We start from the raw sequence: 23,506 nt of genomic DNA on the forward strand, positions 1-23,506 counted from the left end.
AATGACATATAAACATCTTTTCCTATTCTATTTTGCCTGGAAACGCTTCCAACACGCTTGCATGTTGCATGAAAAATAGGCGTCTATTTCTAGCAGGCACGCGACGCATCCAGTGTGTACCCGGCCTTATCTTTGACCAAACAGCCTAACCTAGCTGTTAGCTAACCTTTCACAAGATAATCGTGTGAAAATGGTGGGTCTGGTTCTTTTATTGTGACACATTCCCATTCATTGTCAAGGAGCGTACTGTACTTTTGACATCCTTTGTGTACACAATAATTTGTCTCAGGCAGATCTTCACTACCAACACATTCTCACTCCCATGCTTGGTCAGGTGCCTTTGGCGTTGTTATTGACGCTAAAAGTCTCCTTTAGCGTCAGATCTAAACATGCTTTATGTAAGCACACTTGGCCGGAACTATTGGCGTCACTTTTGACGCAGTTAGGTTTAGGAAAAGATGGTGGGTGAGCTTATAAAAGGTACCTTTCCGTGACACACGGGACAAGAACGGGACAGTTGGGTTTAGGAAAAGAAGAATAGGACAGTTGGGTTTAGGGAAAGAAGAATGGGACAGTTGGGTTTCGTAAAAGAAGAACGGGACGGTTGGGTTTAGGTAAAGAAGAACGGGACAGTTGGGTTTAGGAAAAGAAGAATGGGACAGTTGGGTTTAGATAAAGAAGAATATTACAGTTGGGTTTAGGGAAAGAAGAATGGGACAGTTGGGTTTCGTAAAAGAAGAACGGGACAGTTGGGTTTAGGTAAAGAAGAACGGAACAGTTGGGTTTAGATAAAGAAGAACGGGACAGTTGGGTTTAGGTAAAGAAGAATGGGACGGTTGGGTTTAGGTAAAGAAGAACATGACGGTTGGGGGACGGTGTGTGTATTGTACACACACGCTGAAGGGGGCTTTTTGCGTTGTATCGGACACTGAGAGCCACTGCCCAAGAGTTCGGAGTGAACGGGTTGCCACTGAAGGCAGGAATAATATCACTGGTTGATATCAACCTCATTTGGTGAAGCCAAGGGAACCACAGCTTTCAAGCACAGCATGTGTGCTAATACGTGGTGGAATGTAACTAAGTATATTTACTCAAGTATTGTACTTAAGTACAAATTTGAGGTACTTGTACTGTACTTCTACTCCGCTACATTTCAGAGAGAAATATTGTACTTTTACTCCACTGCAATATACTGACCGCTTTAGTTGCTAGTTACTTTAAACATTAAGATTTTTTTACACAATACACATGTAGTTTATAAAATAATATTTATTATAAATTAAACTACCCAATAGGGGTGTGACGAGACGCTTACTCCACGAGACGAGACACATCACGAGATTGGGTTCACGAGAACGAGACGAGACGAGATTTAAAAAAAATTTAAAGAAATCCTCAATGATGAAATATATGAATGGAAAATTATTTTTTTATTCAACTGAAAAAATCACAAAATGCAAAACAATTTAGGTGCATTTTGAAATCAACTATTAATGATTAATGTTATTTAACTTTTTTTTTTACTATTTTAATGAATTATATGCAGTAAAGGACGCGGGAAACACTGCAAAATGTTTTGTATAAACTCTACCAACTGGCTTCTGCCCTGTACAATTTCACATGAGAAATCTAACTCCTTTCCACAAATCGAACAAAAATAAAAAAAAAAGTGTGGAGAAGCCGAATCCGACATTTTCCACCACAGAAAATTGCCTCATATCAGCTGCAATGAAAACGCCTATGTCCCTCGTTATTGCCGTGGCTCTTGCACTTAGCGGTGGCAGAGATGCAAAGGCTTTTAGAGTTGTTTGCCCTTTTAGTGTTTTCGGCGCGGGTGCGTAGTTAGTAGAGAGCTGTGGTGGTGCTGTAAGTGTTTTTGCATAGTACTTCGGTTAGCCGCGGTATACGGCATTTTTCTTACAATGTTTACATATTGTGTTCGTCTTGTCTGTCACTCTTCGCCGCTTTTATTATTCGCCGCAGGAAAACCAAAATGTTGCCACACAAATGATTTAAAAGTGGCAGGGGGATCTTCAATAGTAATTTCACGCTCCATCACGCTGACATCACATCGCCTCACGAGACAACTTTTCACCTCGACGAGAAATCTCGTCACGTTTTAATCTCGCGAGATCTCGTAAAACGAGATCTCGTCACACCCTTACTACCCAACAATATAACAGCCTACAAGTCCAGCTGAAATGATTAGACCATTAAAGTGATGGTTCGGAGTAATTCACCCTAGCACCATGACCTCGAGCCAAACACCCCCCCAGAAGCTTTGTTCACCTGGGTCGAACATTGGGAGAGTTAGCTAGAGTAGCATTATCAGCTGAATAGCTTAGCGCAGGAGCTAACGGACCCACATTTGTATCTCGTAAGTTACCCCACTAATAATGCCCGAAATGATACCAAACGTCTACAAGTAGTACAAATAGGTTATGCTCTCATAAAACGATGGATTGGAAAGTTTGTAAGTACACCAGAAGTTTATGAACACTTGCCTGCTCTCTTCTGCTCTCTGTTGCTGCTACCTGCAGTTAGACGAGTGCTTAGGGCCGTCTACAAATTACTACACCGAAAAGAGTTACAACAAAAATATTTATTAATTCAATGATTAAATAAGGTAATGTCTCCAAACGTACCTCAATTATTACTTGTCTCCTGCTAGCTACAGCACTTACTTAAAAAAAAAAGTTAAATTAATAAATATTTTTGTTGCATCTCTTTTCGGTGTTGTAATTTGTAGACGGCCCTAAGCACTCGTCTTACAGCAGCAACAAAAACAGCAGAGAGCAGAAGCCAGCAGGCAAGTGTTCATAAACTTCTGGTGTACTTACAAACTTTCCAATCCATCGTTTTATGAGAGCATAACCTATTTGTACTACTTGTAGACGTTTGGTATCATTTTGGGCATTATTAGTGGGGTAATTTACGAGATACAAACGTGGGTCCGTTAGCCCCTGCTCTAAGCTATTCAGCTGATAACGCTACTCTACGCTAACTCTCCCAATGTTAGACCCAGGTGAAAAAAGCTTCTGGGGGTTGTTTGGCTCGAGGTCATGGTGCAAAGGACCCTAGGGTGAATTACTCCGAACCATCACTTTAAACACTTAATTGATTGACAGAACTGTCAGTTGCTAGTAGCCAAGGAGGACACGGAGGATTAAAAAAACATGATGGACTCTTCAGAAGAGGTCATTATCTTCACTCGTGTTTCTGCACGGGAAAGTCGCCAGACGCCACAATCTTCTGAACATAGTCCTACTGAGAAATCCAGAGAGAGTTGTGTGGAGCTGGTAGCCTTAATTAGCTTTGTAGCAACTCATCTGGCAATGGCTTCAATGTAATGGACATTTATTAATATTAAACAGCTACGCACTAAAGCTTTAAGGAAAAGGATCTGAATACTTCGTCCACCACTGGTGCTAATTATACCCTTCTGATAATATTATGCAGTTATATGTTATATATATTTTTCTTTTTTATATGACTCATAGTCGTGAATAAATGAATAGGTATTAATTAATTAAAGAAGACTTGGTCTACATGAGTTTTGCCCAGTTGTCAGTAGATCTCATTTCTTTTTTCATTAGCCAACATAGGAGGTTTTATTAGGCTTTTTGAAATGCATTGACCTCTTCTTTTTCTTTTTTTTTTATTCATTTATATTTTATATTTTCTTGAGGAGATATGTCTGTTTTCTGTCCATCTGTGTTGTGTAAAAAATGTGATGGGACTGCTGGTGATGTTAGCCGGTAAGCATCCTGTCTTGATAGCAAAGCCTTCAGTAACATTGACTCAAACATAGAGTAGCTCAGGTAAAAGAGGAGGTAGCTATTTTTTTTTATGTTATTTCAAATCCTAGTTTGTCTTGCTATTTCAAAAAACAACAACACAACTCAGTTTAAAGTGTAAAGTAGCCATGTTAGCCTGGTATCTAGGTCACTAGCCTGCTGACCGTCTTTGATTATGAATCCATCCATAATCATAAATCAATGCCCTGCCTAGTTCACTTATTTCAATTTAACTCAACTAACAGGGTTATTTCTGCTTCCATTGCAGCTGTTCTCCACACACACTTTGTCATAAAGGAGTCAACAGTCACACATATCTGTGTATCAGTGATACAGTACATTTCCTTGAATCACTTTGGTGTGTTCAACAGCAGCCTCTCCCACGCTGCTATGTCATCAGACGTTGGGTCCTTTGCTGTAATGTTCCCTGATGTTGTACGTCTGATAACACATGGAAATATCACAAACCCCTGGGAGCCCTGGGTTGCCCCTTTTACCAGGATCTCCTGGTGGTCCTGGTTTTCCAGGAATTCCCTGGTTTCCTGGATGGCCGATTCCATCGAAGCCACGAGGACCTTGAATCCCTGCAGTGATAAGGAAAGACAAAAAAATTATAATAAAATAAGTTAGAACACAGCTGTTACTGGTATTTCTGCCTCATTTACGGCAAGAATGTTCCATTAAATGTGATCATAATTCTTGTTCTATGGACTATAAATAGCACATGCAGGACCATAAATTACATCTTCTCATGAATTAATAAGCTATTATAGCTTCCAGAGAAATACAGCACTCACTGTCAGTTACTTGGCCTTACATCTCCCTCACCCCACGGACCGAGCTGTCACTAAAAGTACTCGTTGAAAATTAAGTACAAACAAAGTCCACCCACATATTTCTTTGTTAAAAATGTAACACTACAAGCAGCCTTGATGCATTTTCATTAAAAATGCACAGATCTGAAAGGCCAGATGTCAGAACACCGTGGTTAGGTTGCTGAAATAGCTTAATGGGTGAAGACATGTAAAAAAAAACAGGCTGATAGATAGGCTTTTTACATACCTGGCTGTCCAGGGGGTCCAGGAGGTCCACGGTAACCTTCTCCTTTGCTGCCTTTGAGCCCTCTCGGTCCTGTGTCACCTGGGGACATAATATATCTGCTTTAAAAAAAATTGCATTAGAGCTTCTATAAATGAGCTGTCGGATTTAGAGCTGCAGGGACCGAAAGGCTATGTTCCCTCTAAAGCACCTGTGTCCAGTCTTGTGCTGTTGAACAGGCCGCAGGCTTTCATTGCAAGGCAACTCTACAGCTATTTATCATGCTAATTCTGATCTTTCTTTTTTGACAATCTGGATTTATTTAATCATATTAATTAAAGCACTTTATGGCGTTTTGGGTAACATTTACAGCCATTATGGACACAGTAGCTTCAGTGCAGAGTCCATATGGCACAAAGTGAACCATTAGACAGGATTTCAACAGGTTTAGTTCAACATCGCTATCTAAATCATTTCAATGAAACCACAGCTTTGGGAGTCTTTGCTGCAGATTTAAGAAGTGTGAAACCATAAATGGCACAACATTCTCTGCAGGACATATAGTAACAAGACTAAGGGTGTTTTCACATTTAGTCCTCTTTAAACAAACCAAACTCAATCATCTTAAAGTGGACCAAAAAGTGGACGAACAGAAAAGGGACACAGTTCTTTTTGCGTTCACATTGTCAATTTACTCAGTTACTCAGTTCGGTTTCTGGTCCACTTCAGCTCTGATGGGGCCTCAGGGCTAAAATATAAACGCAAAAGGCTAAACGATGAATAGAACCACAACGTGGACTTGAAGCGAACTGTACTCAGACCACCTTACTACGGTTCGTTCCAGAGGCGTGTGAGTCCCTTTGGAGTGTTCACATATGCACAAAAAATGCTGACTAATAGGTCTGAGTTCTTTTGAAGGGCTGAAATGGACCAAGTGTAAAACCCCTAAAGAGTCTACCGCCGTGTTAGCAGCCCTGTGAGGCTGAACTTGGGCACAGCGGTGCTTTCAGCTAAATACTAATGTCAGCATGCTAACATGCCCACAATGACAAAGCTAATATGTTAATGTTTAGCAGGTATAATGTTTACCATGTTCACCATCTTAATTTAGCCTGTTAGCATGCTAACATTTGTTAATTAACAGTAAACAAAGAGTACAACCGAGGCTGATGGGAATGTCATTCGTTTTTTTAGGTGTTATTATTAAGTAATGAACAAATTTAAATATTGACCTGATGATGGCTCTGGAGGAACAGGTATGGCATCCCAAAAGTGATTACAATTCATCCTGAGGGAAGATGAATACCTGTACTAAATGGCATGGCAAGAGACCTTTCACTAAAAACTGAAAATGTCAACCTCCTCGTGGTGCTGGATGGAAAGTCAGAGGATCCCTAAAGTCATAAGGATTCCATGCATGTTTGTACAAAGGTGTGCCAATCCATCTACTAGATGCTGATATATTTTACTGAATAAGTGAAAACCTTGATCTGCTGGTGGCACTACAGGAAAAATCAGGTCCCAAAGTCAGTAGGGTTTATCTTCTGGGCCGAGGGGTTGGCATGGCTAGAAACCTCTGTATGCAGTTGCCAGCAGGCTGCTGTTAGTGTGGTGCCACTTCCTGCCGCATAAGAATTTGAAAACTAAATTTGTTTACTGAGTGGCTCATAAAGAACCAAACCACACCGAAAAGCTTAACGGGGTCTAGTGTTGTACTTCCATACAGTTGGTGACTTGCAAAATCAGATTAAATGAATTTTAATAAAACTCTCGTCTCCAGCTTTCAGTCTCATCCCTCAGTGTTTTCAGCCAAGCCTGGAACCTGAAGTTGCCGTGGACATAGTACACAGCAGTGGAGTGGTACAGTTTGGCATCTTTCACAGCTGATTAGCCACTTCATCTTGAAGGGGTAATACATCAAAGACAGCTCATTGAGATGGGTTTGCATTCAGAATTTGTTGTCTTTTGCTCTGCTGACTTTCACTGATGTTCGCTTGTTTAATGATCTTGTTTTATGGGGTACAGTGAACATCAACATATCCAATTTGTTAGTTGTTGACACTGTTTTGATTTTAATCGTTGAGCAAAGCAACAGTAAATGTTGTCCTAGCTCTTCTTCATGAAGTTGTGTTGTTATTTATTGCCTTGTTTTCATCAGGGTAAAGAGACTGATTGAAAGATATTTGTCACCGTTAAAGACAGTGGATCAGACACCACTTGCTTAAGAAGGAGCATTAAATACCTATAACATAACGTCATAACGTGTTGATTCCCTTAATAAAGGAAGGGTCATATCACCTTTGAGGCCTGCAGGGCCCTGCATTCCAGAAGGTCCTGGGTAACCGGGAGTGCCACTCCTGCCAGGGTAGCCTGGAGTGCCCATGGAGCCTTTGGGTCCTGGGGCTCCTGGCTCGCCCGCGGGTCCCTTCATGCTCTGGCATGGTTCACACCTAGCTGGGGGGGCCAGGGTCTGGAGCAGTGCTGGGAGTTGATCTGCAGGGCACAGCCAGAACGTTCTGAGTAATCCATTTGGATATTAAATATTATATCAAAACTGATTCATAAAAGAGTCTGACCACATAATACTGTAGACTGGCTCAACAGATGCACATTGCTGGAATAAAGCCTGATATCTGTTCCCTCCCCTCTTGTTATCTCCGCTATCTGGGCTTACCGCCACCCCAGGCCGGTTGGGATTGGTTTAAAGAAATAAAAGAAATAAATAAAGGCGGTGTATCCTAACCCATCCTATGCATAGTAGCAGCGGGCAGCCAGTGGGCTCCATCCAGCCTCTTGCATCATAATGTATATGATATTTCTTAAACCCAATTGAGGTCATCCTAACTAGAAATTCCAACTTAACTGATTACATGGCCCTAAATAAAGTGATATAAGATGTGCGTTTACATGCTCCAAAGCATTTAATCAGAATATGACTTGCGCAAAGTGATTCCGCCCGCTGTGATGCATCTAATTTGCTGGAAATATAAGGAAAAGTAGGGTCTCCAACAAAAAAGTTATATCAGCCACAGACCCATTTTGTTTTGCTACCGCCAAGTTTTAGTCCTTCCCGGGAAAGCAACATCAGCTAATGTTACCCCTATGTGGCGCAGAATGATTAGGTATTAATATTTTCCTGCTGAACGGATTATCAAAGGTTTACACCACCCCTGTCAACCCATTTCAAAAGTCTTTTCGATTGGGCCTGATCGGGCCAGTCTCTTCCGATTGAAGTGGTTACATGATGCATTTTTATTCTGAGTGGGCTATTATTCTGCTTATTAGTGGAATATTAGGGTCTATGTAAACACAGCTACTGTTGGGAGTAGCTATGATGAATGGATAAAGGTGAGGGAAGCAAGGAGGCATGTTGATATGGAAAGCACCCATAGTTTAGCTTGATTTGCTTTGGGCTGAGGCCAAAGACTGTTGAATGCACCCACTTAATGACTTTCACTTTCTTGTCAATGAAGGTAAAAATTAATAATACCCATTATATGTTGGGTATTTAACATTATGCTACTTTTTACAGAAAGAATAATACATTAAATTGTTCACCAAATACCCCAGTTTGACCCAGTGTGTTATAATCCGTGCAAAATGTGCAACTCTACATCTGAGATAACTGTTGGTGTGTGCATCATTTGGTGTGTGCTGGGAGTGAATTTTGGGCTTTCATACCCCAGACTCTGGTTTTCACAAAGTGACATAAAAACAAACAGATACTTACTACGCAAAACATCAGTGCAGAGCTTTAGAAGATGTTCATCTGAGGGAGGCTTGCCCTGCAACACACAATTACACTTTGATTCAGCCGAATCCACTGTGAGACTGTGATTGAGTGTGCCTGGAGATTTCCAGGACCTTCTCAACGCTCCACTCTCTGTCTTCACATAGACCACACACACTGACAGCAACACTCCCATTACTCCCACACATAACTCCCCCAATCCAGGCAGGAAATCACTGACTGTTTCTTTCAGCCCATATTTCTTTCTTTTTTTCATCTTTTTTTTTATATCCCAGAGGAGAGGGTCAGGAGGAGGTTCACTCACAGGTTTCCCAGGATATCCTGGTTGGCCTGGTTGGCCCGGAATCCCGTCATGACCAGGAAATCCCCTGGGGCCAACAGCACCCATGTGGCCCATGTCCCCTTTCTTTCCTTCAGGGCCCCTGTGGCCTATGTCACCGGTCACTCCTGCCTGAAGAAACAGGAGGGAGGACAGAAAATATTAGGTTACAAAAGGAAAAAGGTGAAATTAAGGCTTATTTTGTAATAATTGACTACATTATGTTATTTCATACATAAGCATGAATTGACTGTTCTCTGAACAATGTCCCTCAACATTGCCCAAACATTGCTTACCAACCATAACTAGGCTGGTGTGTTAAGTTTTGCTGTAGTAAGAAAAAATCTGTATTTAAACAGTTCAGAGGGTTGTGTCTTCTTTTTTTAACCTTCCCAAAAACCAAGAGTAAAAGTGTAAGGAAAGAATGAAGCAGTGTGTTTGTCCGCTCCAATGTAAGTTGCAATCATTAGCATGACTAGCTACTAGCTTAGTACCTACAGTGAAGTAGGCTAATGTTTAGGGATGCACCGAACCCAGTATTCAGGCTTTTTGACGGAGTTCGGGTACTGTCGAAACTTAGAATTTTTTTAACGAGAGGCGAAACTCGAGAAAAAGAGGCAAATGATGTGTTGATTTTCTGCTCTTGTCAAAGAGTATAGAAGTAACAAGAGGAGAAACTCAATAGAACGTTCCATTGCTACAAACGCACCCATGACCGAGCTGCAGCTCCGCCATCTTGGACTGAACGCTCTTGTTACTTATATACTCTTTGTAGAGTTATGGTTGCACTACGCGCGCTACGCTGGTCGACGTAATGACGGCGCGTTGTGAAAATGGAACTTGTGAGCAGAAAAAGTGTTGTTTGGCAGTACTTTAAGTCAAAAGACATTCAAGTCCAGCTACATGTTCAATTTGCAATCCCGATTTGTCTCGCCTCTAAGACATTTGCGTCTGAGTTGTGCATGAAGGAATCTATAGACAACAGCCAAAATGCAGCAACTTCAGGTAAGGAAGAACAGTCACAGCTAAAAACTTGTGTTAACCAGACAGTGCCTCTCCCGGGCTGTCAGCCGTTCTCTCGGTAAATGAGTCTCCCTACAGTGGGAGCAGAGCGACCGAACAGCCAGCTGCTGCTCGTTAGCTAACTTTAGCTTTCTAATTTCACCCCCCCAACATGCCTTCACCATACACTGGTTAGCGGAAATTTGCCAAACAAAATTGTCACTCATCTGGCGATAGCAATGTGCTTTCCTGCGATGTGAAAAGAGTTTGAATTAAACATTAAGTTGTTACATTTAACTATTTTAGAGGCTGTGGACGTTGTTTACTTCATTGTGTTTACTGTGTTAATGGACTGAGGATCAGAATCAGAAAAGCTTTATTGCCAAGTACGTTTTTAACACATGCAAGGAATTTCTTTTTGTGTTGTTGGTGCATGTCACACATTCTCTAAATAGAATATAAACAATATAAGTAAAGTATAAGTATATGTACACAGTATACAGTATGTATTAAATTAAAAATAAAATATTAGAAATAAAATAAAAGATAAAAGATGGGAGTAGAGGATGGGAGTAGAGTTCGGTTTGGTTCGGTTCGGGATTTGGCAGAATCTTAACCAGTGGGTTCGGTATTTGGCCGAACCCCAAAAATCTGGGTTCGGTGCATCCCTACTAATGTTACGGTCTGTGTTACTACCATAGAGCAAATTAATAAGTCATTTATATTAGGTAGTGGGGTTATAGCTTGCGTTGAAAAAAATAATTGTTCACAACAAGCTAACAGAGTTAGCTAATGTTAGTGGCTCTGTCATAGACTGTATAATATTAACGTACAAAGCATCCGGTTCGGCAAAGTGCTGCAAATGCGGAAGTGCCTTAAACCTGCATCCTATCTGAATTCCAGCAGGGGGAGACTCCTTAAACCTGCATCCTATCTGAATTCCAGCGAGTAAGCCCTGACTGCAGTAAGCAGATCGAGGAGTGGCTCAATGTGGGTGGAGCTAAACGTTTGACTCCGCCCACTTGCCAAATAGCAATTGGCAGAGCCATTTCTCTATCACTCTGGCAATTAGTCTGAGGGGAAAACACCTGACTTTCAAGCTGACCGGAGATCTTTTCCTGCGTGTGAAGTTTGCTTTTCCCGTTTTTCTTAACCCAACTGTCAGTTGTTGGCGTCCCCCAGAGACATGGGCTCGTTTCTCGCAAATTACGTTTGCTTTCCCGTTATCCTTTTCCTTAACCCTGCGGCGGAGTGGAACCAAAACATCTACCGGGAAATTTTGTAGACGGCCGGCCGGCAGGCAGTGTCCGTCCGTGGGCAGCCAGCCGGCAGCCAGCCAGCAGCCAGCCAGCGTCCGTCCGCGGGCAGCCAGTCGGCAGCCAGCGTCCGTCCGCGGGCAGCCAGCGTCCGTCTGCGGGCAGCCAGCGTCCGTCTGCGGGCAGCCAGCGTCCGTTCGCGGGCAGCCAGCCGGCAGCCAGCGTCCGTTCGCGGGCAGCCAGCCGGCAGCCAGCCGGCAGCCAGCGTCCGTGCGGGCAGCCAGCCGGCAGCCAGCCGGCAGCCAGCCGGCAGCCAGCGTCCGTCCGCGGGCAGCCAGCCGGCAGCCAGCGTCCGTTCGCGGGCAGCCAGCGTCCGTTCGCGGGCAGCCAGCCGGCAGCCAGCGTCCGTTCGCGGGCAGCCAGAGTCCGTCTGCGGGCAGCCAGCGTCCGTTCGCGGGCAGCCAGCCGCCAGCCAGCGTCCGTTCGCCGGCAGCCAGCCGGCAGCCAGCCAGCGTCCGTTCGCCGGCAGCCAGCGTCCGTTCGCCGGCAGCCAGCGTCCGTTCGCCGGCAGCCAGCATCCGTTCGCGGGGAGCAGCGTGCGTCTGCGGGCAGCCAGCGTCCGTTCAGCGGGCAGCCAGCCGGCAGCCACCGTCCGTTCGCCGGCAGCCAGCGTCCGTCTGCGGGCTGCCAGCGTCCATCTGCGGGCAGCCAGCCGGGCACTTAGCGCTGGCAGCCAGCCGGCAGCCAGCGCCCGTTCGCCGGCAGCCAGCCGGCAGCCGGCCGGCAGCCAGCGTCCGTCCGCGGGCAGCCAGCCGGCAGCCAGCCGGCAGCCAGCCGGCAGCCAGCCGGCAGCCAGCCGGCAGCCAGCGTCCGTCCAGATTTTCCCGATTGCCACTCATGTTTGCTTTCCTCGTTCTTCTTTTCCTAAACCCAACCCCGTTCTTTTTTCCTTTTTACAATTCAAATATCATTATTTATTATAATCTATATATCTATATAATATATTATATTATAAAGGTGTTGCATTGACGTTTGAGAATGTGAATCCTATCTGAATTCCAGCAGGGAGAGACTCCTTAAACCTGCATTCTACCTGAATACCAGCAGGGGGCGACACATGCGGTTGCAAAAGGAGTTTGGTTTCTGTAGAAGTCTATGAGAAAGTGACCCACTTCTCACTTGATTGATTACCTCAGTAAACATTTTCATAATGAGTTTATGGTCTCAATCGCTAGTTTTAAGTCTTCTGCAACACAGAATGATGTTCATTTTTTGAATTATGGTCTCGTTGATTTTAAAATCGGCGATAAAGCAGGGGGTGTTTTAGGGCGTGGCTATGATGTGATTGCCATTGAAAGTGTGTAACGTAACATAGAGTGTAAGGGCTCCTCCCTCTCGTCTAAAATCGTCACATCAGCAACCAGGATGGCTGCGCCCATAACGGCAAACTCAACGACTCATAGCTGATCTCCACAAACCAATGGGTGACGCAACCACATGCTCTGTCCATTAATATTATACAGTCTATGGCCTTTGTCCTGTTCGAAAAATAAATAATTACATCATACATTAAAAGCTAGGACTAACTTACTCTACAATGCAACACAAGATAAATGCTGTTTCTTTATTTCTATGTCTTCTACATGGATCATCATGAGTTTATGTATGAGACATGCTAAGCTAAGTTAGCTTAATTAGCTAGATAGTTATAGCTGATAAAATCTGCCTGCGGTAGTTGTCATTTTAGCTGGCAAAAATCAACGGTCTCCAGCTAGAAATGAGAAGCTGCCTTTGTCTACGTCTGTCTGAAAACAAGCTCCCATTGTTTAAAAATTGAGTATTTTAAGTGGTAAATCTTCCACCTGATCTTTGCAAACTGCACGTGCCATGCGAGAATGGGTAGGTTGACAGGTGTGCTATCAATTGATATAATTATACCAATTAAATCTATACACAGCATTCCTAAGGTTTCTAGTCCGTCATAGTTTTTTTGTTACTGATCAAAAATCATGCTAATACAGTGTGGACTTCAACAAATGATATCCTACAAATGGTAAAGCATTTGCACAACTGAGGGAGGCTATATCTCCATGAATTGTGATTCTGCAGACAGTACTGTAAGTGTTTGATATTTCAGATGTGTGCGCCTTTAGAAAAGAGGGCTTTTGTTATGTATATTTTTGCCCAGGGGGCCAGGCTTGGAGGTATTGGCTCTGTAAGTCTTCTATAGCAGCCACGCAGGCTTGACAGGGCTTCTCACTGTGGTGCAGAATAAGACAGAATGGATTATATCTAATACCACGAAGTCTAATTCGACAAACCTCTCCTTTCCTTCCCATGGGTCCCACTTCACCCTGATGGAAGAAAGAAAAGAGAACGGGAAGGGTGGGGAGGAAAAGAGAAGAGGGGGAAATAGAGAGATACAGTTACAAACTTCAGCTTACATATCAAAGGCTGAGTTAGTATGTCAGAGGAGCTATACTTGCTGCTCTGCATTGCTGATGCAGAACTATTCTCTTTTCTGTTGTAACCGGTGGCTTACAAAACATTTTAGATTGGTTATTGTAATGCATTCCCTAAAGTGCTAAAAAAAAAGGCTTTGGCTGTGTTCTGCTTCCCTTTAAATACTTCCTCTTTTTCATCCACATGTTCCTCTTTACTGGTATGTTATTTTAGCAATAGTTCCATAGGAAACAAATAAACCAGTGTTCCCTCATTCTGCTTCAAGGAAGTTTTGTCAAGGAAACACATGATCATTGGGAGCACTTTTCAAAGCATGTTAATGGCCACAGCACGCTGCTCTGCCCATAGCATGCTTAAAAGCCCCAATTGCACATGCAGACTCAAACACTGGAGATACAAAAGGATGCCATTTATTGTGAATAGTCAAAAATACAAACTAAGCTTTGCGGTGCAGCGTGGGGAAGTTAACAAACATTCAGTGTAATGCAAATTTCCTATGTAGCACACAGTTTTCTACGTCATCTAACTACACAAAGGAAGTTCAAAGAAAACAAAAAAGCTAGGGAAAAAAAAAAGCAGATTTTCTTGGACATCAGCTTCCAAGTTCTCTACGGATTTTAAGGAGCTACTAGGGCTTGAATTACAAAAACGACGCATGGAAAAACCACTATAGTGGCAACATCACACACTAACTGGCCCTTTGGAGCTCAGTAGGTAAATTACATGGCGGGTGGTTAATTAATGTATATTTAGTTATCATAAGAATGCTTGAACTCTATTTTGGCTATCAGCAATAATCTGTTCAATATTCAAAAGAGAATAAGTTTGGGGATGGATGGAGACTGCATGCGGGAGGATGACGGTGGGATGCTGCAGCGGCGGCTCTTGAGGGCCTGGAAACTCGCTTTCCTCATCTGGCTAGTTCCCTCGGAGCGGCTCCGCTGGACCGTTTCCTGCAGCAGCAGGTGAAACTTTGGGTCACCAACTGTTTGGATGAAAAAGGGGATTTTTGTTGAACTGGAGCCGTTTCTCAAAGTCTTTGCAAGCTTCTTCAAGTGCTTCTTTCCAACTTAGAGATGGGTCTAAGTTCGTTCTAACATGGGCCCACGGGCAGCTTGCGTTAGAGAAGAACGAAGAGGACAAAGGAATGTCCAATGGGTGTAGCAGCTGGTATCCATGACATGCAGGATGAAGTAAAAGAGAAGAAAGAACATGCAAGTCTGCTGTCGTCTTTTACTTAAAGGTCTTGGTCCGAAGGCAGTGTCAAAGATGACCCTGGCCACTCCCTCGTCCTAAATTTTCCTGGCATTCATTTTAAACTAATCTTTCCCTTTTTGAACATAAATATCCCTAGTTTCAATACCTCACTCTCCCATGATAGAAACCTAGAGATATTTAGCTGCATGTAGAATACAAATATAGCTAACATTATTATTCAGCATTAAAACATAGTACAATAGTGTAAACATCAAACCATTGAAAAGCAATCACATTATCAAGGATGCGGTCACATAATAAAGCATCAAAGCATTCTTACATGTGTTGGAGCACACACTTCTCACAGCAGGATATCGGTGAGACTCTTCTTTCCTGTTGTTTCAGTATCCTTTGATCAGTGGCTTTAGTTGTAGATGAGAATCTCTAGTTGTGTCCACTGGTGCAGTTCCTGACTCTCCAGGACTGGGCCAGTATTATATTATCATAAATAAATTAGCAGTCCTGGGGTTTCAACTAATGTCAACTAGGAGTTTTAGTCCAGTTCTGGATGAGTACAGAAACTCACCAAACGTCATTTAAAGCTATTCATGCTACAACGCTCCACATAAACAAGCTTTAGGCTCTTGAGAGATGAGATGGCCTGCCTCTTTGGGTCACATGTACCCACACTGTGAAGTTGCATATCCACACTGATAATCAACAGCAGCAATTGTAGCCAATTTTGGTGCCTAAGTGTTCCCAGAAGCCTTATATCTGTTTGTTGGCCCACTTCCCACTTTTTTGCCTTTAGCTGCTCTGCCATACTCTTTTCATGAAGTAACACTTTTCCATTCAGTAACACTTTCCTGTGATTGGCTGCGATCCCCTGTCTACACAGGATGCATGTCAGTATGTATGTGATCTGCTGAAATTTGCCCTGTGCCAAAACTTCCATGTAATAAGGTGTGATTCTGGTTTACTGTATATCATTAGAATGAACTGTCAACCTTGACTTTTTAGACAGCATGGATGATAAATCCTAGAGATGCTAAAATATGTATGAACACTAATATCTTCAGTTCCATTGCAACTGAGCAAACTCAATCTGTATTGCCATCTAACATTTGCTTTGCAAAATATGAGCCCTCGGATGCAGCTAACAGGTTTGATACAAAAATGTTGTTTCAATCTGTAATTATCTCAGAGCAACGCTCACATTGTAGTCTTGTAGGCCTTTGCAAAAAACAGAGTTCTGCACTGTAATCTGAGCGCCACTTTACTTTCCAGTAGAAGACAAGTGGTAATGAGAAGGGAAACCCGGAAAACAGAACACACCGTCTCCTGAACTGCAGTGTAGTCATATATATTTTTCCCAGTAAGTATTGGGAAGTCTGTCTAAAGGCAAACATATGTCTTATACATTTCAGCAGTGACAAACTTGTGATTCACTGATGTATTTAGCCTTAAGAGTGTGTCACAAGGAGGATAGGCTGCTCTCAACCCTGTGGAATTACAGTGTGAACATTAAGCTGCATACTGAGAAATACAATCGTTTTATCTGTCTCAAGTGTCATTGACAGGACTACACAACTCTGTCTTCACATGTTGCAATATCGCTACTGCTGTGTGAAAAGACACACACACACACACACACCTCACTGGATTTATTGTCTAAACCCCATCTAGGGAAGTGAAGCTCGATTCCTCAGTAATCGATACTTACCGATCAATTCTTAAATGCTACTCATTTGGCAACATTCCCATTGAAATGTGTAAATTACAAAGCTTGGCTTGAAAGCTGGAAATTGCAGATCACAGATCGATTCATACCATTATGTTTGCTCATTACCAATTATTGATGAGGACGATAATCTCAACATGGATGAACAGGTTAAATCAATTATGCAATTCTGCTTCTCTCTCCTTACGAAGCCTTACCTTGTGAAATTATTCATGAAGAATTTTTCTTTCTCATCTTTTTACAAGTTTACCCCTCTAACACTAGCTGGGAAGATGCTAGCACTAGTCAGTCAGAAAACATGTTGACATGTCACAATAGGAATAGCACAAATGTAATTAATAAAATCAATTATGAATTCCATTTAGCTGCTTCAGTTTCAGGGTCCTGGTATTGTTCAAGCCGGCTAACCGTCACACTGTCATGGCTTACTGGGACACTTGAATAGAACAGATTCATTGTTAATGTTATAAATAACATCATAGCCTACTGTGTCTCAGCTGTGACACAATGGTAGCAATAGCTCTCTGAACTTGCCATCCCGCAAACTATTAGCCACCATTATCAATTATCAAGCACGTTAGCACAGTCACTCACTGGACAGTAAGTTCACACGTTTATAAAAAAGATGTATTTGTACCTGTGTAACAACCATGCCTCTTTTGTAGAGCAGTTAATACAAAGGCAAAGGTCAAGTGGCGATTCCTTTGAAATTCCCTTTCATTCTTCACAAGTCTTAGACCTGCTGCCTGTCTCTGACCTGCCCCTGTGCCTTCACTTTGTCAGATTTGTTTGCCCGTTTAGAATTTTATAATTGCCAACTGTACATCTGTAAACTGACCACTGATTTCTAGTTAAATGCCTGTAATTCAGCCTGCCATGCCTGAGTGTTTGCATTGGGTCTTTGATAGGGGTGCAACGGATCAAAAAAACTCACGGTTCGGATTGGACCACGGGTTTTGAGTCACGGATTGGATACATTTTTGCATCAGCACAAAAAAGGGGGGAATTTAAATGATTCATTAAAAATGTAACAACAATAGCCTTTAACAATACTAACTTCTTTCACCAGTTAAATGACAAAAGCAGATGAGAAAAGAGTATTTCACAATAACTTTAAACGAGGTTTACCAGTTTCAAGTAAACGCAACATTCACGTCTGTTGTTTTTCCAACAACAGCAGTGACCAGAGTGCTAGTTTGTGTCTTTTAGCTCATAGCTTTAGCGACAGACTGTTGTACGTCCCGCTGTTGGAAGCCTCTCCAGGGAAATACAGTCACACGTTTACACCGTTTAGCTGTCAGCGTTTTAACCGCGTTTAATCCAGCTACTAGTTAACGGTAACATCAACGTTACCTGCCAAGTGTACCGTTAGTGTTAACTAGCGTGACATGCAGCGATGCTTCTGTTGCCTCTAACGTCTGTTTCGGAGCATCAGAGAGCAGCGCAGGCATTTAAAGCTGCCGACACCAACCAGACGGCCAACCGTCGGCAGAAAAGCCAGTCAGACTAGTCAGTCTCCAAAATGTTGGTCCAAAAAGTGCCTCGGAACACACTGAAGAGACTAAACGTAATACGTATCCATAACAGCAGGCGGCAATAATCTGTATTGTCGCCCAAAAATGAAAACCGGCAGCTGATTGGACGACCGCGTCACGTGGGTCTGGTTTCGCCGGAAATTCAAAGCCAAGCTGTCATATTCAATCTCATATTGTACTAAAATAGTCACACATCCCGCTCTCCGTTTCTGGGTTAGCACTCCACCAATCAGATGGGTCTTTTGAGTCCCACTGCCGGCAGTGCCTACCCCGCAGATTATACATGTCAAATATGATGACGGCTCATCGGACGGACGACGGCACGGGACACAGCGAACAGACTCGAGTCACTGACCTCGCCAGACTGCCCAACGGCCAATTGTCGGCTTGGTGTGTCAGCGCCTTAAGTGGCACCAAAATGAGGCACCGAAATCTGCGTTGCTATTCCGGTACCGGTCGTGTAGGCACTGGTGAGAGAGAGATTTATCAGCCTACGTTAAGTAACAGCGAAAGTAAAAGTTATTTCACACTATTATTATGGTTAAACTTTGCAATTGATCCGCGGTTCACAGGCATTCCGAACCGTGAGTGTGATCCGTACGGACCACGGATTAACTGTGGTCCGTTAACACCACTAGTCTTTGCATTGAGCCAATAATCTGTGCCGTGACACTATGATCCTCATATGGTAGTTGAGAGGTTGAGTCTAAACACCAAAGCGAGCTGAAGCTTTGCCATGAGGGCAGAGAGACTCTGGAACAACTCTCCTAAACAGATTAGCTCAGTTTAGTCAGTAAACTCTTTCTGTGTCCCTGCTGAAAGTTTACTTTATCAGAATAACTGTCCTTGATTTTATGATTTTACATTACTGTCTTCCTTGCTGTTTTATTCCCTCATTTTTTAGTTTGTCTCTTCTCATTTAGTCAGTTTTAGTATTGTATTGAATTCTGCTCTGCTGTTTGCTTGCACTGTTTTCTCTTCAGTCTTTTATTGCATTTTTATGTGTTTTATATGCTGCCGGATTTTAATCGCGTGAAGTACCTTGTAAAGTCACTTTTAGAGAGGTGTTATATTGGTAGAGTTCATTATTATCATATTTATTTTGTGATAAAGTCTTTGTGGTGACTTGTATCAGGGGATTTATGATATTAACTACGGACAGACTTTACAAAAAATTAAAACTCAAGTTCTAACCACAAATTAGCTCATTGTAAGTGAGGACTGGCCACCGTATTCTTCCTTATCTTCCTGTCCTTGCGGGGACATTTGTTCCTTGTAACTGCACACATACACACAAACACACATTATTAAAACCCAGAATCCCCATTAAACCTATAGAAACATAAGCGTCACTGCCACCCAGTGGAAGCAGTATGACTCTTCACTCACAGGTACACCAGGAGTCCCTGGATCTCCATCTCTGCCTGGCTCCCCCTGCAAAGAGATACATCATGATTAACTGAATGTTTGTATGGGTCAGTTTACATACCTGCTGGTATGGCTTCATGTGGTGTGTGTGTGTGTGTGTGTGTGTGTGTGTGTGTGTGTGTGTGTGTGTGTGTGTGTGTGTGTGTGTGTGTTTCAAGGGTGAGATTAAATGTGTGTGCAACAACGGGTGTGGCGATTTAGGTGTGTGTATGTGTTACTGTGTGGTGGTCCATGTCTTCATTCTGTGTGTATGTGTGTGTGTGTGTGTGTGTGTGTGCGCGTGTGTGAGAGAGAGAGAGAGAGAGAGAGAGAGCAAGAGAGAGAGACAGTGGAGAAAAGGTCATGATTACCACTAGCAGCCAATAAGAGAAACCCACGGAGAGAGGGGATAGGAATTGGCTAGTGGTGACCTTTTACAAACCTGACTTTTTATCTCATGTGTGGCTGTGCTCTCCGTACTCTGCTCCTCTGGGCTCTTACACTCTTTTCCATTAGTGCACATAAAGGGAAGCAACTCAGTCAGACTATTCATCACACACTTTGATTGTTCAATTTGTGACTGATGCTGTGGTTACAATGGTAGAAGTCCAACAGGACGGCTTCTTGTTGCTACAATGTTGAGGTGTTAATGCTGGAATAGGCCCCAGCCCTTTGTGACAGTGAAAAAACAGGTATAGCTAATAAGAAGATCTATAATAAAAAGAAAATATAAAAAAGAAAACCATGTGTACATGTGACTGTATTAACACTGATATTATGATAGTATTGCATTAGTTTGGCTTCTTACACTCACACTAGTAGAAGATATTGGAGCCTACTCAAACATGCCAAGTGCCCTAATTACCACTTATAGGATGATGTAAATCAGTGCTACTTCAAGAGCAACTTGCAGGTTGACCTTTTTACTAAATTCATACTTGACCTTTCCTGAAAATGACTATTCTAAAAGTAGATACAGGATTTTATATGTTTTACAAGATATAACGGAAGGTCATAGCGATACGGGGCAAAGGCTGGCGTGTTCACCGTTCCCAAAACCCCCCCAGATAGACGTTGGTTTCGAGGCGCTACGGTCTTTTGTGTCGACACAGAAGACAAAAACAGGAAAAATGGATGCGTCTCAGGAACGGAGGGTCGTAGCGGGCCAAACCCAGTGTGACCGGCCCATAAAACAGGGAGATCGGCCCATTGGTTTATTGTAATTGACACTGGGTTTCAAGACAGAGAATGGAATTGGAATGGAATACAAGCACAAAAGTGGGTTTAAGAAGTGTAAATTTAAAGAGGCAGCCAAGAGACAAAGCTTAAAAAAATAGGACTTTTTTTTTTTTAAATGGTACATGATTATGATGAATTCATGCATGTAGTACTTCATGAACTATCAGTAATGTACAAGGATTAATAGTATCTCATGCATGACTTAATGCAGGAACAATGCGTTACTTAAACTGGTTCGGAGTAATTCACCCTAGGGTCCTTTGCACCATGACCTCGAGCCAAACACCCCCCCAGAAGCTTTTTTCACCTGGGTCTAACATTGGGAGAGTTAGCGTAGAGTAGCGTTATCAGCTGAATAGCTTAGCGCAGAGGCTAATGGACCCACGTTTGTGTCTCGTAAGTTACCCCACTAATAATGCCCGAAATGATACCAAACGTCTACAGTAGTACAAATAGGTTATGCACTCATAAAACGATGGATTGGAAAGTTTGTAAGTACACCAGTAGTTTATGTACACTTGCCTGCTCTCTTCAGCTCTCTGTTGTTGTTGCTGCTGCTGCTACCTGCAGTTAGACGAGTGCTTAGGGCCGTCTACAAATTACTACACCGAAAAGAGTTACAACAAAAATATTTATTAATTCAATGATTAAATAAGGTAATGTCTCCAAACTTACCTCAATTATTACTTGTCTCCTGCTAGTTATACTACAGCACTTACTTTAAAAAAAAATTAAATTAATACATATTTTTGTTGCATCTCTTTTCGGTGTTGTAATTTGTAGACGACCCTAAGCACTCATCTGCAACAACAACAACAGCAGAGAGCAGAAGGCAGCAGGCAAGTATTATTATAAACTTCTGGTGTACTTACAAACTTTCCAATCCATCGTTTTATGAGAGCATAACCTATTTGTACCAACGTTTGGTATCATTTCCGTATTATTAGGGGGTAACTTTGCGATAAGGGTCATACTGATAACGCTACTCTAGCTAACTCGCCCAATGTTAGACCCAGGTGAAAAAAGCTTCTGGGGGGGTGTTTGGCTCGAGGTCATGTTGCAAAGGACCCTAGGGTGAATTACTCGAACCATCACTTTAATGCATCAATGAAGGTATTTCAGTCATCATGATTTCTGATTTATTAATGATGTTCATGTCTTCTTCGCAAAGCTGACCAGTCACAGCAGTGTACCTTCATTCAAAATAATTGTAGTGTTATTAATCATGGTTAATAACACATGACTTCTTTATTACTTCATCATGTCTGTGGCCCTTCAAATAAAGTTCTGACCTGCTCCATCTTAAAACACTGATATGATTAAAGTCATGCATGGAATCATGATAATTCATGTTCCATTATTATTAAGTGTTAGCAACAAAAAGGCCCTATTTCTAACTTGTTATTTCATAACACTGAAAAGGGTTATAATTCCAGTAGCACATTCCAGCTTCAACAGTTTCCGCGTGCTGTCCACTCTGTTCACTGAGATCACCCCCTGGTGCTCTCATCAGCTGGTCACTCTGCTTTATCGACATTGGGTTGACGCAACAATTAATTGCGTCATTCTCAGTTCATTTTTATTTTTTAAAACAGGAATCGTGTGGCTAGATCAGGTGCACATATATATGGAGGTTTATGCCTCGACACAGAGGACCAGGGTTCGACTCCGAACCTGTGACGATTTCCTGCATGTCTTCCCCCTCTCTCTCTCTCCCCTTTCTCACATATCTGTGTGTGCATATGACTTTCCAGTTAATAGTGTGAAGAAAAAGTACAATACCTGGTGTCCTTTAGAGCCCGTCTCACCTCTCTCGCCCTAAAAATACATTGAACATACTGTAATTTCAGGTTTATGTAAATGGACCGTATTTATATAGCGCTTTTCTAGTCTTAACGACTACTCAAAGCGCTTTTACATAGTACAGGAACCATTCAACCATTCGCCATTCACACACTGTGGCCACGGCTGCCGCACAGGGTGCCACCTGCTCATCAGATAAACATTCACACGCATTTGCACTCGGGGTTGCCCAAGGACACTTCGACATGGGACTGCAGGGCGAGGGATCAAGCCACCAACCTTCCGATTGGCAGGCGACCGCTCTACCACTGAGCCACAGCCTCCCCGTTTATGTTCTGACAAAAGTAATTTTGCCCTCATCATGACAAAAAAGCCATCATGAGCATCGCTGTCCTGTTGATAACATACAGTAGACCTACTGTACAAAAGAAAATCAAATGCAGCATGTTAAGTACTCAATGCAGAAAATAAATTAACATTTTAGAGACTGGAAACGATCCAACCAGTTGTGTCAATCAAGGGTTTAATGGTCTAATCATCTCAGCCGGACTTGTAGGCCGTTATATTGTTGGGTAGTTTCATTTATAATAAAACACTGTATTTGTAAATCGAATGTATTTTGTGTTTTTTGATTTGTAAAGTAACTAGTAACTAAAGCGGTAACAGATGAATGTAGTGGAGTAAAAACTACAATATTTCTCTCTGAAATGTAGCAGAGTAGAAGTAGAAAGTGGCATGAAAAAAGTAAGACTCATCAACATTTGGACTTAAGTACAGTATCCGCCACTGAGCATGGGCATGCTGCTTCTGAAGTGTGAAGGACAACCTTTAGCACTATTGAAGTTAGTCATGTCATCTAAGCATAAAATGAATAATACATTAACACGTATGCATTATGTTAAGCTGTCAACATACAGTACATGTAAATGTGATCCTGACGGCCAAAGCTATAAATCAT

The 23,506-nt window shown here is 42.5% G+C and overlaps 1 protein-coding gene across 1 annotated transcript in view; it reads right to left on the reverse strand.

Moving 5' to 3' along the window:
• Window positions 1-3,284: 3,284 nt before the first annotated feature.
• si:dkey-225n22.4 (collagen alpha-1(XXI) chain) overlaps window positions 3,285-23,506 on the reverse strand; it is a 92,788-nt gene continuing 72,566 nt past the window's right edge. Inside the window, exons 25-32 of the mRNA XM_039789599.1 lie at window positions 22,528-22,563; window positions 19,489-19,533; window positions 13,485-13,517; window positions 8,891-9,037; window positions 8,566-8,620; window positions 7,134-7,328; window positions 4,860-4,937; window positions 3,285-4,381 (exon numbers count right to left, since the gene is read on the reverse strand). Of these exons, the coding sequence (XP_039645533.1) occupies window positions 4,194-4,381; window positions 4,860-4,937; window positions 7,134-7,328; window positions 8,566-8,620; window positions 8,891-9,037; window positions 13,485-13,517; window positions 19,489-19,533; window positions 22,528-22,563 (777 nt within the window). The 3' untranslated portion in view covers window positions 3,285-4,193. The remainder of the gene's footprint in view (window positions 4,382-4,859; window positions 4,938-7,133; window positions 7,329-8,565; window positions 8,621-8,890; window positions 9,038-13,484; window positions 13,518-19,488; window positions 19,534-22,527; window positions 22,564-23,506) is intronic.

The sequence above is a fragment of the Perca fluviatilis genome, chromosome 22 (assembly GCF_010015445.1).
Source record: "Perca fluviatilis chromosome 22, GENO_Pfluv_1.0, whole genome shotgun sequence".
NCBI classification, from domain to species: domain Eukaryota; kingdom Metazoa; phylum Chordata; class Actinopteri; order Perciformes; family Percidae; genus Perca; species Perca fluviatilis.